Below are 17,480 nucleotides of genomic sequence, written 5' to 3'. Positions count from 1 at the left end.
TTATTAAGGCAGCCGCAAATCAATTTGCAAACTAAAAATATTTGCACAACACGCACACACACACACACATACACAGAGACAACTTGACAGCTTGATACACAGAGAGCAAAGGGAGACAGAGATAGGTAGAGAGTGATACTGAGAGATAGAGAGCTGCAACTCTGCTTACCATTCGCATCCTTCGCCTCGAGACCATCGGCCTCAATGACGACCACAGAGAGGACGATTATCTTCGGTTTATCCTCGGCGGAGGCGTGCAGCAGTCGATAATGACGATCCGGATTGACGCCAAAGGCGCGCTGTGCATGCAGATACATTTCGTCCTTATAGTGCGCAAACTGTAAACACAGAAGAGCAGAGTAGGAGATAGAAAGAGAAGGAGCGAGTAGCAGAGATTAAGTACGTGTTAAATATTACGCATACGCAGCGTGCATCGGTAAACATTTATTTTAATTTCATTCAATTTAATTAGCTTGTCACTTTATTTTTTTACAAATGGCTTAACGGAGAAAAAAATAAACACTAAGTGAATGAATTGGCATTCCTTTTTTTTCGAATAACGCTTCTCGTTTTTATAATCAATAAAAATAATAAAAAAAGATGTTTTTGTCCTGCGACAACGACATCAGAATACTCGCTTAGGGCTCAAAGGTGCAGTAGCTGCTTTTGAAAAAGCTTTGGTAGATAGAGTTTTACCTGATGTGTCAGGCCTTCAATTAGGTTGTCTACACTAGTATAAATTTGACTCTTCTAATCTATAACATTTCTGAGATTCTAGATAAAGTATATAAATATAGATAAAAGTATATAAAGTATATCCCAGGGGATATTATATTCCCCATTGATATCTTATGCCAAATATCAATATTCCAACATCAACAGAGCCGCTTCAACAGTCAAACATAATATACTCTCTTCATTTCATAAGCGAGTATAAAAAGGGGTATCATGAGCTTGTCAAAATTTACGTAAGCAGCAGCAGGTGCCGTGTGCAGAAAAATGCTGAAGTAATAAAGCTACTTGAGCATTCACAGTTGAGCAGCTGCAGCCAGGTGTGCTCAGGTGCTCAGCTGCTCAGCTGCAACTGGGACTAAAATGGGGAATATTAGTTTTCCAGCTCTGTAAATTTAAGAGGTATTTCTAATACCCAACTCACTCTCTTCATTTTGAGCAACTTGATTTTCCTCAACAGAATTTAAATAACTTATTTTTTGCCTTTTCATTTTGCCTGCCCGCTTTAACAGGGTATTTTTCCATTCAAATAACTCTTAGCTATTTGTTTTTATTGACTACAATTTTTTTCACTGGTCTTTTTCTGTTTTGTTTGCTTTGCTCGCGACCCTATATCAAACAATTTTGTTGCTGTTGTTGTAGTTGTTGTTGTTGTTTTTTGCTGGTTCTGGCGCATATTTTCCTTTTTATATTTTCTCACATTTTTGCATATTGATTTATCTTGTCGAATTTATTAGCCGCTCCAGTCTGACTTGCCGATTTGCACACGCTTCAAGTGGCGCTTTCATCACCTCTCCGACTCCAACTCCCACTCAACTGTGTCCTGCCCCGCCCCGCCTCGCCCCTTGTCGCTTCGGTATTCTTTTAATTTGATTGCTTTGACTGCAGTCGCCTAGGCAGCAGCGAGTCCAGCTAAGTTATTAAGCATTGAACCTCACTCGAAAGCCGAGCTAGTCTCGGCTGCCACGCCCACACCCACGCCCACGCACAGTTCCAATCATTTGTTGACTAGGCAAAATCTAAGCCTCATTTGTAAGACTTATTTGTGCTCATCTATATAAATACAAAGAGCTTTCCGAGTCAGCTCGACTGGGCAATGCCCTGTATTTTGAGCTTGAGATTGAAAGTTGACTTATCTTAGATCTAGAAATAGATGAGAGCTAGAGTTTCCAACGAATACAATATTCTTTAAGTTTAAACATTGATATACAATATTTAGTGCATCTGCATATAGAGCATCTGCTAGTCGAATACTTTTGAAGTATTCTCTAGTATCTAAAAACATTTCAGTCATTAATATAATATATTTTTGCTGCCTAGGCAAATGGCTGCTCACAGAGTATCGTTTAGTCGAGTACTTCCGACTGCTGCTCTCTTACTTCTCTCATTCAACAACTTTCTGGCATTTTGGAGCATTTACATTATGAATAAAAAATCCTTTTGCTACTTAGGCCAATGTCTGCTTGTAAATATTACAAGGCGTGCACCGAAAACTTGTCACAGATAATGCCCGTTAAGTTGAGTTCCGAAAAATCATCAGGCAGGTACTAATTGTAGTATTCTCTTTCCCATTGAAAGGCAAACTCCCAGAGAAAAGTTAACCTAGTGCACTTTTTAAGGGAAAAACTCGACGATGCAAAGATCAAGAAACTTTGCCAACTACGTTTTATGGCAAAAACGTAAAGCAGAAACTTTACAAGACCAAAAAGTTTGATTTGGCTGCAGGACTCGGTGGTGTTTAGAAAAAAAAGCTCGAGAGGATTCTCGGAAGAGTTGTAATGCTAAAGATTTCAATCAAAGTTGCGCTGGGCGAATTGGGACTCGACTTATCAGGGAGCTGTGCGTAGTCGAGGCATTAACGCAACGCACATTTATTCAATCATTAGTTGGCATTAAAGACATTAGCCCACTTGCAGCTGCTGCGATTTGTAATTATTTTCCATTATGTGGAGCAGGAGCGTGGCAGAAAACGCCGCCCGTTGAGCTCTGTTGCGGAATAAATAAGTTTAGTCACTCGACGCGACTCAACTCGACTCGAGGCTTGGGGCTTGGGGCCCTGTGAGAATTGACCCCGGCTTCAATCTGAATCACAGCAGGACTAACGTCATTTGCCCGGCCACGGCTGAAAGTTTTATTATGCTGCCATAACCCAAAGCCCCCACTGAATGAGCCAACTTAGTTTTCCCTGAATCCACTTCAGTCCCCTGTCCCTTTCCCCCCTCCTTTTCTAGCTGCACTCAACTAAAGTTTCATTAGTTGTGCAATTTTCTCACTGTTAAATTAAAAACGATAATTGAAAAATGTGGCTAAGGTCACAGCCGGCGTTCTGGCCCTGGGAAAATATTGGAAAATTACTGAGAAAACGGCAAATCGAAATGAAAATCCAGTCAAACTTTTACTTATTCTCTCTTTGCCTCTGTCTCCGCATCTCCTGCTCTTCTCTCATATCGACAGAAAACACCAGAAAAAAACACTTTTATAATTGAATTTTATTGCCACATGCCCAAACGTGTCTTGGCCCAAACACTTTGCCCTCGAGGACCTAAAACCCTTAAACGGTATTAATCATTTAAATTGCACAACATTTTAGTAGTAGGCGGGATGGGCTTTAAGTCGTCATCTATCATCTAGCTAACCGCTCGTTAATTTCCAGCTGTAATTTGCATAAGTTTCAAACTTAATCAAAAATTCATAGATAGTGTTTGATTTATATACAAGTATATATAGATATATATGTGTGTGTGTGGGAGTGTGTGTGTTGACTCACCTGTCCGCCGGGCGCAGGTGCGCCCACTGTATTGGCTATGGTGTGCAGCACCTCCACATAGAGCTTCTCCTTATCATCGTGCCGCTCGATGGACTCCTCGGGCACTGGCGGATCACGTTCATTTTCTGGATTAGCCTCGGCACGTGATTCGGCCGCACGCGTCGCCGACATGCGACGATTTTCACGTTTCCAGCCGAGCGATGTAAAGTTCTCGAAATACGACCCATCCGTTTCCTGTACGCTGTGGAGACATAGCATGAAAGAGAGGGAGAGAGAGAGAGAGAGAGAGTTAGGATATCAAAGTTTAGTTTACATGCGAGTGCACTTGATGCTATCAAACAATTTTCAGCATCGCCTCGTGCTGCTCGTGTCAGCCCGCTCTAATTGGCACTGTCAATATGCTCGACGTAAGTATTAAGTATTCCATTTGCATGGCGTCGCATTCATGTCAGACCTATTTCAAGCATTGATAAGGGTCGACTCTTTTCGGCCCACACGCTTGTTGCTTCTCCTGCCGCTCGCTAATTGTATACAAATATATGTAGGCGCACAGCACACGCACATATATATGAATATATTAAAGTATATACATATATATATATATATATATATGTAAAATAGGCAGCTTGTTTTCTTATTAATCATACGCCCAGTGCGCCAGTTAACAGATTTTTAACTCAGTTAAGGGTTGCAGACGATAATGATGATGATGATGCTGCTGCTGCTGATAATGATGATGATGTGCCCAATCATTTGATTTGCATGGCATACACACTCACACACACACACACACACATCGATATATACTCAGCAGCTGTGTGTCTTTAAATTGAGCTACAAAACTTTTCACACTCAGCACAAAATGGGCAGCGGCTAAGCGTCTAAGCGGCTTAACTTTGTTGCCAGCGTTTTCAGATTTTTTACGTTTATGATGTTAGCAAGGCAACCTGACTAACAGATACCCTATATGCCGTATTGATATGAGAGCAAGCAGAAGAGTATGCATCGAAGGCAAACTGATGAACAATGATGAACTTGTTATACATTTAAATATTATATAGATATATCATTTATCGATAACATATTTCAACTATCGATATATTTATAAAAGAGTATAGACACAGTCGTATACCTATGATATCTATTTCACTCTTATAATCCCTCATCAGACTATAACATCTTGTTCACTCTTCGAACATATCTACCCTATCGATTGCTATTACAGGGCATACTATAAAAATTATAAGCCGTACTGTGCCAGAAATATGATTTTGGGCTCTACTCGCCACTCGCACTGCAAATGTGGCCAACACTTTTTGTTGACGTTTTTTTTTTTTTTTAGTTCAGTTTCGAGCGCCCCAATTGTCAAGTTGGCAAGGGGCGTGGCTCTGGCTTACACAGTGCAATGTTCGCAAGTTTCATATTTTGTTTTCATTCTTCATATTTTTTTCTTTTTTTGCGCTACAAAATTTAATTTTCAAACTTTTTGGCGCAAGTTTTGCTGTTGTTTGCCTTGCGATTTTTTGTCAACGAGCTCTCAATTTCAGTTTAAAGTTCTTGGCGTATCTTTTGCGCCTTGCTTGGCCCAGTTGTTGCTGCGTCTTGAGGCACTTTCAGCTGCTGTTTTGCTTTCTTTTCTCTTTGTTGTGCCCGTTATTATTTATTATTTATTGCGCATTTATATTGTCACAAATATTTTCGTGCAGTGTTGGTAAACACTTTGTTAAACTTTTCTTTAGCTTTGCGTAAAATGGTTTTGCGAAAGTAAATTTTACAGGCAGACGAAGTCTGGACAGACCCCAAGAAGTCTGTTTCGCTTTCAGCTCTAAATAAATATGCCTTTAATCATGGTATTTATTTACTATCGATAAAAATCGATTAATCGATTGGAATTGGAAATTAAATGATTTAATCAAATCGAATTATTCTGCATATTTTATTGCATTTGTTTATATTTCCACACACATAATTTCTGAATTAATTCACTAATTGCAAAAATTTGACAAATGCAATTTGTGCAGCTTACTGTAAATAGTTTACATAGAAGTTTACATATATATGCACTTTAATTAGAATATTTGTAGAGCTTTCATAATGTGTTTCGGCATTTACCAACTGTGGCATAAATATTTGCTCTTTATTGTATACATTATTTATACACGTTAAGTAGGTGCTGGCCTGCTAGCATCTTAGTTAGGGCTTTTAATTACATTCATTTCGCGCGCGCCTCTCTCGGCGCTTCTCATGGAGTGCAGCTAACTTGGTGTTTCTTAAAGCAACACCTAGCAAAATCTCATTTCATGCTTAATTAAATGTTACCTCAGGACCACAGTCTCATTATGCGCACATTTTCAGGTTAAGTTGAAGCCGCATTATGCAAAGCAGACGCCGAGGCAGTGGCAGAGGCAGCGGCAGAGGCAGCGGCAGTCGTTGTGGCTGCAGCATGTTGCAACCTTGCTGCTAGCAAGCCTTCCACTGTCCCTTCTCAAGGTTTCAATGCTAAGATATGGCCTTATCTATGCGCGTGTGTGTGTGTGTGTGGGTGCTTAACTTGGCCAAAAAGTTTGAGCTGCTCAAAAGGTTGGGCCCGCATTCGAAACTGCCAATGTTGCATAGACTTGGGCGAGGCGCTGCGCGCCGGTGAGGGGCGTGGCCCAAAGTTTCTTTTGGGAACTACAACGTAGAGCGGGCTAAAAATAAAATACTAAACAACAAAAACGAAGAGCAAACTTTTGTAATTACATAATTATGAAGGTCGCACTTGAAACTTGAAGAGAGCGCACTGAAAACAAATGCAAGACGTTACTACGTAAAACGTACTACGTACGATGTAATACGTAATACGTAATACGTAAAATAATTGGTAAATAATTCATTTCAGTTCTCTCCGAGAAGCCTTTCAGGTCCTTAAATATTTAATTTATGGGCAGCAACTCCAAGGCGCAGACCTTATATAATTTATGCATTGCTGTTTCAAATGCACAAACAAACATACATAATATGTGTATGCGTATATTTATTTAAGTAAATAGCTATTTGCGGCGCCCCGTAGCTAATTATAATGAACAAACGTACAGCGGGAGGCCACACGGAAATAAAAACAAACTCCGATTGGGAGTGCTCGACTAGGAAATACCCATACTACAGAAATATTGCAGCAATTTCAAATTTCAGATCTCTAACTCTTAGTGGCCCTCTCTTATCTGCTCTTCGTCCTCATTAAGAATTCGCCCTACTCTACGTTACATTACTTTATAAGTTCTTTCTCTTTCTATACATAAATTTCCACAAAAATCATTATACCGCGAATTTTCATTTTCATTGGGTATGAAAAGGGGGGAAATATTCCATTTACGACTTTCTCGCACATCATCAACTATGCATTAGGGCCTCACACTTACCCAGAATTGGAGCGCGGATCGACCTCCGGCCAGCTGAGCCGTCGCTTGCAGAAGGCCAGCGGAGGGCGCGGCGGCGGATCCGGCTGATGCAGCGGCGAGTTCCGGCTACGAAACGAGCCCGTGCGGGGCGGCACCAAACACTCCAGGGCGCGCGATTGACGACGCGAATTGATGGGTGTATTCCCAGCGGATGAGCAATTGCCAGCAGCTGCACCTGCTGCACTACCAGGCAGTGGCTTGGGATACCCTGTGGAGACAAATACAAATGCATATTGAGTCGATAGCTAGCGCAAAGAGCGTACTATATATGTATGATATAAATATATAATACATGGAAAAGTGGAAGGAGGAGAAGAGTCCGGCAAGCCGAACTATTAAATATCCCAGGACTTCGTAGTAGAGACCAGATTTGATTTTGCTTTCAGTTTGTATTAAAAGTAATACCCCTCCTCTCCTCTCCTCTCTCATCATCCGCCTCATATACGAGCGGAGGGCGTCTCTGGAGAACTGTGCACTAAATTGCATTTGACCTTGAGTTTTAAGCGTCGCATTGAGTTGTGAACCTAAGAGAAATAAAACTAAAAGACAAATTACGTTTTCATGTTGTTTTCCGTATTATTCGCCCATTCTCTCAGCTGTTGGCTTCAATTTTTTCTTTATTTTGATGCTCAGAGCTTAAGGAGAAGTCATGCAATTGCTAGAGAGAAGCAAACGCTCGTAACTTCTAATACAATGGGGAGTACTTAGTCATGAAGCGCATGTTAATGGATTAGGGGCGGTCGGGGCAAGCGGGAGGCGGCAGGCGGCAGGCAGAGGTAGCCCGGAGTGTTTACAGTTTAGAGCAGGAAGGAAACAAGGCTGTCGGTCAGTCAGGCCGCCTGCTAAGCTCCAGTCAAGTCAATGCGATGCGGTCAATATGGCATAAGGGAGAAGGGGCAGGGGGGTGAGCCGGAAAGCATGGATGGAGGCCATGGTGTAGGTGTTTTGGGGCAGGATGTGGACAAGCGTTGCTCAGAGCAACACAACCGCAACCTTGACATGCATCTGTGTGGCTGCTGCTGCTGCTGCTGGTATTGCTGCTCCGAGCTGATGTGTGTTAGTATTCCTGCCAGCGACAAGGACAATGGCGCTAGCATTGCAGTTCCTATGTGAATGCCAGTGCCACTCCATTTGTCTAACCATTGCTGCGGCTTCCTCATGAAAGCTTTTTGGGCTTCAGCCCGGTCTGACTGGCTGCCTGCCTGACTGACTAGCTGACTAGCCTGCCCGCCTGCCTGCCTGCTGCTGCTGCTTATGCAAAAGCACCCAAAAGAGAATACATATATTGTGTATGCATACATATGTACACAGAGATTCGAGCATAAAGTCAAACTTAGCCCAAAACACAGCCGCATAGCCAAATGTATGGGGAAATAGAAAGGCACACAGAGATACACACACACACGCACACACACACAGATACACACTGATACACACACACAGACATAGACACATCGGGAAATGCGCTTACACGTTGGCGGTTTTATAGCTGCCACGCCTTCTAGTGCTGCTTATCCATATAGTGCTGACCATTTGACTAGTTTCAAGCTAGATCTGGCTGTTTATTTTAAGAGTCTTTTTAATGTGTATGAAAAGCAAGTGTACTAGTTTTTATAGCCAGACACATACTAGACCTGATTCCTTCCCCTACATAAACACAGTTTAGCTATATTATTGTATAGGTATTACTTTAGTATAACTTAGCCCACCCATTCATCTTGCAGAGTAACTGCTCTCCTTCTCTAGCTTCAGATTTTTTTCTTCAAAGCTATTTTCTTAAGCACATTTTAGCCATTTTTCTCAGCCACTTCCATAGCCAAAACTTGTTTAGTTTAGCTTCAGCATTGATGGCATCGAGGCGCCGTTCTCGTTCTCGTTGTCATGTGGCCAAAAACCACTCGTTGGTGGCGCGTGCAACAAGATAAGCCAATTTCAATTTGATTCAAATGCTGTAGACGTTTGTAAATCAAATGCTAAGCAAATGCCGAACCACGATGAGACACGCACACAGGACAACGAATCAGCTGAACAGCGGTTTCTGCGGCTTGCAGCTTGCCGCTTGCCGCTTGCTGCGTCTGTGTCTGTGTCTTGACTTTGAAATGTGTTTGCGATTGCCAACAGCAACAACGACAACAACAACAACAACAACAACAACAACAGCGACAACTACTACTAAAGTCATTGGATTTGCCGGCAGGCAAAAAAGAGTTTTCGTTGCCAAAAGGAGCAACAGCGCTCAGCAGGACCTCATATGCATGTTGATTGCCCCAACGAATGGCGCTGCACAGTTTTTGGTCTCTGTTGCAGTTTGTTCTTATTTATTTTGCTCTTTCTATTTTTGGTTGCGGATTTGTTTGCTTATCTCGTCGACTTTCAAACCATTTGCACCACAAACACACACACACACACACACACACACACGTAAAAAGAGCAGCAAAATAATCACAAAAACTTTTCGACCACATTTGCTGTTCGAACTCGAAATGTTGTAGTTACTTTCGGTTTCTGCATTTGGTAAACATGACGCCTGGCAAATTCGATATGAATTTTGCTCCCATCGGCTGTTGGCATCTTTGCGGCGAGCCCGGAAATAAAAGTTATCGATTACACATTGATTCTTGTTTCGTTCAGCGTTCTGTTGATTCTGTTATGGATTTGGTTTTGCTTGCAGCAGCTGCATTTGCCAATCGGGACCACATGGCGTATGCGCAATGCCCGAATCGTGTAAATGTTCTTGAGCAAATTTGCTGAGTAGCTAAATATTTGGCTTGGCTGAATATTCAATGGGCATTTATGAATTTCAGAGAAGCTCAAAGCTGGAATAGATAAATGAAACAGCAGCAGCAGCAGCAGCAGCAGCTGCACTTGTGTAGCTGCAATACGTGGCGTATGAGTAATACGAGTAGGAATGTAATATTTGCATTTAACCATAATCACATCTCAGCTAGGCAACTGTAGCTGCACTTGTATACCTGAAGCACATGGCGTATGAGTAATGCGAAATTGAAGTTAACTCAGCTGAGAGATGCAACTGAAAAGTTATATGAATGTGAATACTAATTGAGTGCATTCACTATGCTATGCTAGTTGCATTCCGTTCAGCTTATTCAAGCACAAACATTTGCCATAGCTAGGAATAGTGCGTAAGATTATATAAGTTGCCCGTTACCTCACACACATAACCCTTAGCTATCCTATAAATGGCATCCCTGAGACGGAACGAAGCCAGCCTCTGGGGTCAATCAGAATGTAAAATGAGCTCAAAATGTGAAACGGCAACAGAAATGCGAACATGCATGTGCATGACGAATACGACCCTTCCAATGAGGGAAAGTAGATTTAGGACTCTCATGTGCTTTGACTTAAAAGTAAGGCGATTTCAGTACACCTCTCTCTCTCTCTCCTTCTCTTTAAGGCACTCATGTTGTCTGAATAAATAATTTAGCTGAATTCAACAGATGTGAAGCGATTTTCCTCTCTATCTCTGTCTCTCTCTCTCACTCTCTCTCTCTCTCTCTCTCTCTCTCTCACTCTCCCTCTCCCTCTCTCTCTCTCTCGCTCTCTCTCTCTCTCTTACGCTTTACGTTAGGCCCAAGCCACAGTCTTATCAATTAAGTGGAAATAATGTACATAAGATATGTGCACACATATACAAAATATATTTGTATATATACATATTTCTTTATATAATATTCGACAAAAAAACAAACCGTCATTAATTACAGTATTTTTTGCTCTTCATAAAAATTAATTACTTTTTTTTTCATTTGCGAACGCATTCGTAACATTATTATTTTGCCCAAGCATGTATCAATCCAATAAGAATATGGCTGTAGGGCGTAACTGACTGTCTAATACTCGTTCGTGATCTAGAATTATTTCTAGTGAATCAAAAGCAAGCCAAGTTTTGCCAACTAACCGAAAATTTGAATGTGAATATTTATGTATAATACAGATAAGTAATTTAAAATATTTAAACTCGGCTTTTCTTACTTATCCATAGACAGCTGCTTGAGCACTTTACACAACCAATATACTCTTTACTCGTAATGAACAGGTATTAAAAGTAATACGTATCTTTAGTTTGTCATGGATTTTCATTAATCTTGCCACACTTTGGCACACACACATGCACACGCACACACATCTACACATACACAGACAGACAGCGTGTAGTTGCCCTTGGGGCAAACCCGATTTATCACACTAATGTACTGAATTTGTTTGCTGCGTCGTGGGCGACTCACCTAGTAATGGATTAGTGGCATTTGGATTGCCAATGACGACGCCGCCGGCTGGATAATTGCTGCCGCCGGCACCGGCCCCAGACACGCCCGCGTTGGGCGCTGTGGGCGCACCGTAGACGCCGACGCCGCCCAGGCCGCTGCCAATGCTCGCCTGTTGTTGTAGTGGTGCGTGCGCATGTTGCTGTTGTTGCAGCAACTGTTGCTGTTGCAGTTGCTGTTGCTGCTGTGGCTGTTGCTGCAGCTGCTGCTGTTGCTGCTGCTGCTGTGCCAGCAGCTGTTGCTGTGCGCCAAGCGCTGCTGAGCCGCCAGCCACGCCTCCTGCGCCCGCCTGCTGCTCCGCGGACTCCTGGCGCGACAGCGAGAAGCGCCGATTGCCGAGGCCCAAGCTGGATATGCCACTTGTTACATATTGTTGCATGGAGCTGAGGAAACTCATGGCGGCATTTGCTGTGATTACGTCTTGTTGTTGTCGCTTAATTGGCTTAAATGGCTGTCGTCGTTGTTGTTGTTGTTGTTGGCCCCAGTTTGGCTGTCGTTGCCGTCGTTGTGATTGTGAAATTAATCACTTGGAAACTTTTAGGCGAATGCAAAGCTCAGGATTTTGCTTACAAATTCGTTATGTTTTCTAATTATAAAACGTGCTCCAGCTCCCGCTCCAGCTCCAGTTCCAGCTCTGCTGCTCCTTTGGCTCCGTTTGCTCCTTTAATTGCCAGGCCAGACCACACCATAAACTCTGCAAGGAGAGGAAAGCCTTTATTCTCTGGTTTTAATTGAAATTTTTGCCCCAGCTTAAATCGAAGCCAAAGCATGACAAATACATAAATATGGGAACACATATATATCTGTGTATATTAATATACAAAGAGGAATGTATGTGTGTGTGTGTGTTTGTGGAATATCTCTAAATATGCTTTACCTCAGCTCAAGATTACAAGCAATTAGCTAGCAGACAGGCAGACCATCTAGCTGAGCTCCTCCTCCCGCCCCCTGCCTCTGAGCCTTTTCAATTTATTTCACAATTCTTGGAGACTGTTTGTGCCCGACTTGGCCTCTCGGCTATTTGGCCAGCTTACTTAAGCTACATTGTTGTTTGGCCAAGATTTCAATGCCAAATATGCTGCAGCTCAGCTAATCTGCAGCTCGCTGCAGGAGAAACTAACAAAAACATTTAGTTCTATGAAAACAAAAGTCAACCTTCGAGGGCACTGGGCTATGCGAAATTGCATAATAAATATGAAAAATATATTTTGACATTTTGCAACATGATTTAATAATATATTAAGTAGCTCGAGCCAGAGAATTGAAATTGAAATTTGATTGCAATTGAATTGAATTGACATATGGATTTCTGTAAGCTCGGATATAATTTCTCAGAAAGCTTTTACAGCTCTATGGATATTTGTATCTATTACATGATCTTTATCAAAGATATAGCTACAAAGTGCAGCTAGCTGAAGTGCGGGGTATTGCCTAGTTGGGCACTCCCGACTCGAGCGCACTACTTGCCATTCCCAACTTCAAGACTCCAATTGAAGTAATATGACACTACTTTCGTTCCACAATTCTAACTTCCGTTTAATTAAATTTTTCAACTTTAAAGCGCTACGAGCTCTGCCCTCGCTTTTCCATTTGATTGTTATCTGTCACTGTGGGAAATTGCTTAAAGCGTAAACAGTTACTCAGCCATTCAGCTATTCAGCCATGCAGCTATTCAGTGAGTCAGTTAGTCCGCTGGCAGCTCACTCGACAGTCAACTCAAGCTGACGCATTTCATTTTGTAAATATTTTGTAGCATACCTTTCAGCGCGCAGCTAAATTAATTTGTTAAATTTTTGACGCTTTCGTTTCCCGCTCAGCTGCCCTTCTGCCCTTCTGCCCTCTGGCCGCCCCTCTCTCGCGTTCTTTGCTTTTGATTGAGTTGTTGCTCCCGCTATTTGTGTTGACTCATTGCCAGCTGTTTGTGCAAGCAATTTGCGCAAACAGCAAATAGCAGCAGCAAAAAAATTAATCTGGAGTGCAATTCAAAGTTGATTTCATATATCGATTTGTTGTTGTTGTTGTTGTTGTTGGTTCTGCTTCTCTGTTAATTAATTTTGCTTTGATTGACAAGCGAAGAAATGAAGTGGAAAACGATAGTTGAGCAGCCAAGCAATTACCAATATCTAACTAACACGGCCACACCTGCTCAGCCGTAATGAAGGTGAAGCGAGGGCTAATCGAGCCGCTGGAATTTGCGGCCATTTTTGCTGCCATTAAACACAAAACATGTGCATAAATTATGCCCAGCTGCTGCGACACTGGCATAATAAATGCAACGCCCAGCGCTAATTAGTTAATTAATTGTCCCCAAGCCGCACGGAGCGTGCGCCGATTCATAATGCTCTAAGCAGACCCCAAAAACGTGACTGGATTTGCTTTTGTGTTTTCATAATAATAATACTATATATATCATTAACAGTCTATAACAAGTAAGAAAGCTCTAGTCGAGACTGCTCGACTACGAGATCCCCTGAACCCTTGGAGCAATAGATATTTCAATAATTTTTCGCGTCTTTCAGCTTACACAAGAAACACGCACACACACACACACAGGCACGTACGCACACACAGGCATACATACACACACACGCATACAGACACACACACACACGCATACATACACAAACGCATACACACACACATACACATACACACACACATACACAAACACATACACACACATACACAAACACATACACACACAAGCACCCACGCATAAACACGCATGGGCGGCAGTGAGCGCTTACTATGAGAACTTAATTGTTTAATAACTTTTTTTATGGACGTACGATCTTCATGAAACTTTTAGATTATGATTATAACATGGATATGCATGTAATTGCCAAAGCACAAGTCTCTAGTATTTGAAATACGCTTTTTACAAAAGTGAGGGTGAGGGGCAGAATTTAAGGGTGGGGGGTAAATTTTAACAAAAACCGAAATTGTATAAATTGCATGTAAGCATACATTAAAAATTTGGAGACTCTAGCAATAAAGGTGTAGAAGATATAATTTTATAACTGGTTTTCGATAAGGTTTTTTATCGATAAAAAAAGATCGGGATGAGTTATCGAATTTTAATGACAAACTTGATATGCGCGCTGTAATTACGGACATTTTAAAAAAAATTTGAAGTCTCTAGCTCTTATATCTTCGGAAATCGACGCGTTCATACATACGGACAGACGGACAGACGGACAGACGGACAGACAGACGGACAGGGCCAAATCAACTCAGCTCGTCACCCTGATCAAGAATATATATACTTTGTGGGGTCTGCCACGCCTCCTTCTCCCTGTTACATACATTTCAACAAAACCATTATACCCTGATTTCCCATTGAAAATGGGTTCAGGGTATAATTATGGCTCGGCTACAAACGGCTATGCGGCTTTAAGCTGGATAAGCCTTTTAAAGCCGGGAAGCCTATAATTTATAATATTCAATGGCAGATGTTACGCTATAAAATTATACAAAAACAAGTAAGAACGTTGCAGTCGGGCGTTACCGACTGCGGAATACTCATTCACATCCCATCAACAATTTAGTAGTTAAGTTTCGTTCTAATACTGTAGAATATACAGGGTTTTCCGATTTGCCACGCCCCAACTGGGCGTAGACACCTCATTTTTGGTCAGTTTTTAGAAAGAGATAACGTTACCCTAACTGCAAAGTTTGAATGCTTACCCTAAAAAAATGTGAAAATTACAGGGTATTTTTCGATATGCCACGCCCCTAAAGAGGCGTAAAAATTATTTTTAGGGAATCGATAGAGGAGGCTACCAGTAACTCAACTATCCAAATTTGAAGCTTCTAGCTATTATACTTTAGGAGATATAAACTTTTGCGGTTTGCCACGCCCCCTGTGGGCGGACATATATCCGACAAAACTTTTTGGTCTTGGGTGATCAGTCCGAGTATATATACAAAATTTGAGGTCTCTGCCATCAATAGTGTCCAAAATATAGGAGAATTTAAAAAATCACTATATCTTCAGGTCCGATTTGCCACGCCCCCAACGGGCGTAGACTTATAATTTATCTTCAGACTTTATAGAATCATACCATTAGCTGACGTGCAAAATTTCAGCATTCTAGGTTTACAACTTTAGGAGATACAGTTTTATCCGATTTGCCACGCCCCCAAAGGGCGTAGATATATCCGCCATAGCTCGTGATCTTGGGTGGTCAACGCGGACCTACATACCAAGTTTCAGCTTTCTAGCTCTTCAACAAACCTGATTTCTGGTATATCGGAAAATGCATTTTCCGATTTGCCACGCCCCTAGTGGGCGGATCGGGAAAATTTTAACACTTTATAAATCGGAGATATACACGAGTATGTGTTCCAAATTTCAAGTCTCTAGCTTCAATAGCGCCGAAATAGATTGCGTTCATACGGACAGACGGACAGACGGACAGACGGACAGACGGACAGACGGACGGACAGCAAGACGGACATTGCACAAAACCAATATACTGATTCACTTTCGTGAATGAGTATAATGATTCACTTTCGTGAATGAGTATAAATATATCGGAATTTGAGCAATGGATAATGAAATTATCAATACATCAATATTCCTCTACCTATAGTAAAAGTTTAAACAAAAATTGCAATTATTAAATATTAAATATTTAAATAGAATCTCATTTGTTTTTCAGCTAAAATTATGATCTAACTAAATTAATCTCTGCATGGACAAGTTTTATTAAATGAGAACCAAAAGTTTCTGATTAAAATGAGAATGCTGCAGCCGAGCATAACTGTAAGCATAATACTCGCTCACAGCTCTTCAAACTCAACAAGAATCTATTGTAGAACTGTGTTACTTGAATACTAGTCAAGAAATCTCCTAGTTTAGCTCACGAGCATAAGCAGGGGTCTATATATAGAAGACTTAAAAACTTTACACAAAACTAAGCTAGCCATTTTCAGTTTTATGAGCGAGCATATAAATAGTCAGCAGGCATTTTCAGCGCATTCATTAACTCATTCACAATTTGTTCGCATGACAAACAATAACGGGAAACTGAAAGTTGATTATGATTTAAAGTGCTTTTCAGCTGGCGATAAAATAGTCGGCATTAATATCCCGTCGATTGCGCTTAAAAGCTTTTGCCACGGAGTGAGGCTGCTGCTGCTGCCACAGCAACTGTTGCAACAACAGCAGCAACACAATTGAACGACAAAATCAACAATGGCTAACGGTTTGTGTGTGTGTGTGCGTGGGTGTGTGTGCGTGGGTGTGTAATCAGCGTATTTTATATTCATGCCTGGTCAGCAAAGGCAGCAAATTATTGCTGCTGCTGCTGCTGCCACTTAGTGCTGCCCTTGCAACCGATTGCTGCATAATTAGCAGCTGAGCTAAATATAAAACCATTTGCAACGCACTTTTTCGGTTTGTTATCAATACGTGTGAGCTGGTGTGGGGGGCTGGGGGCGTGACTAGCGGCTTTTGCTTCGTAAATGCTATAAATAAATCGTCGAGCGCAAAAGTTGATTTATACGACGCACGTAAATTCGCCATTAAGCAGCAGACAAATGTATTACAATTAAATGAAATGGAAGCGAATGGGGGCAGCAACAGCAACAACAGCAACAACAGTAACAACAGCAGCAACAGCTGCTTACGCCCGCGGACACGCCTACACATATGCGAGAGTTGAGCCAAGCGGCGTGCACAGGACTTTAATTAAGATTAATTGGGCGCTGGCCAAGCCCAACAGAAGAAGGCCAAGTGATTGACTACCAGATACCCTGTAAACGGCTTAGAGTGGGAATTGCCAGCACTCAAAATTTCTCTCTCTCTCTCTCTCTCTCTCTCTCTCTCTCTTCTGCTCTGATCCCATGAATTCGATATCGATTATTAATCATCCAACCATTCATATTATGATTGAGCATAGGCAATCGATAAACCAAAGTAAAGTTTTAATCGTTATCGAAATCAGGAAGATAATCAAGTCAATTCACACATACATATGCAATCATAGCTGGCCTAGCCTCTATTCAACATGAGCTATAAGTACAGGGCATAACAAGCTAATATATACAGCAGGAGGGCAAGACGGAAACTTTAAGAAACTTGCCTGCAGCTATTATAAGGGGTGTGCGTGTCGGTCTGCGTGTGTGTATTAGCGGGCAGCGGGTGCTAATGAATGCCATTAGACAGCAACAGCTAGCCAAGACAAACCAGCTTCAATCTAGTTAGTTTTTATTAATGATTATGCATGCGACATGTGGCAGCAACTCTTC

General features: G+C 41.6%; 1 protein-coding gene across 6 annotated transcripts in view; it reads right to left on the bottom strand.

Annotated features, from left to right (window-relative positions):
- Positions 1–17,480, bottom strand: part of unc-13-4A (BAI1 associated protein 3) — a 77,143-nt gene that overhangs the window by 13,023 nt on the left and 46,640 nt on the right. For 5 of the 6 annotated variants that reach the window (XM_018007955.2, XM_089467087.1, XM_089467085.1 and 2 more), the window contains 4 exons: positions 11,187–11,919; positions 6,901–7,147; positions 3,500–3,740; positions 170–338 (listed from right to left, as the gene is read on the bottom strand). In XM_018007955.2, the coding sequence (XP_017863444.1) occupies positions 170–338; positions 3,500–3,740; positions 6,901–7,147; positions 11,187–11,622 (1,093 nt within the window). In that variant the 5' untranslated portion in view covers positions 11,623–11,919. The remainder of the gene's footprint in view (positions 1–169; positions 339–3,499; positions 3,741–6,900; positions 7,148–11,186; positions 11,920–17,480) is intronic. The other variant, XM_089467086.1, reaches the window with a different exon arrangement.

This window comes from Drosophila arizonae, chromosome 4 (genome assembly GCF_054131065.1).
Source record: "Drosophila arizonae isolate 15081-1271.41 chromosome 4, UAZ_ARI_1.0, whole genome shotgun sequence".
NCBI lineage: Eukaryota > Metazoa > Arthropoda > Insecta > Diptera > Drosophilidae > Drosophila > Drosophila arizonae.
Note: the sequence above shows the minus strand (reverse complement) of the source record. Positions and strands in the feature narration are given on the sequence as shown.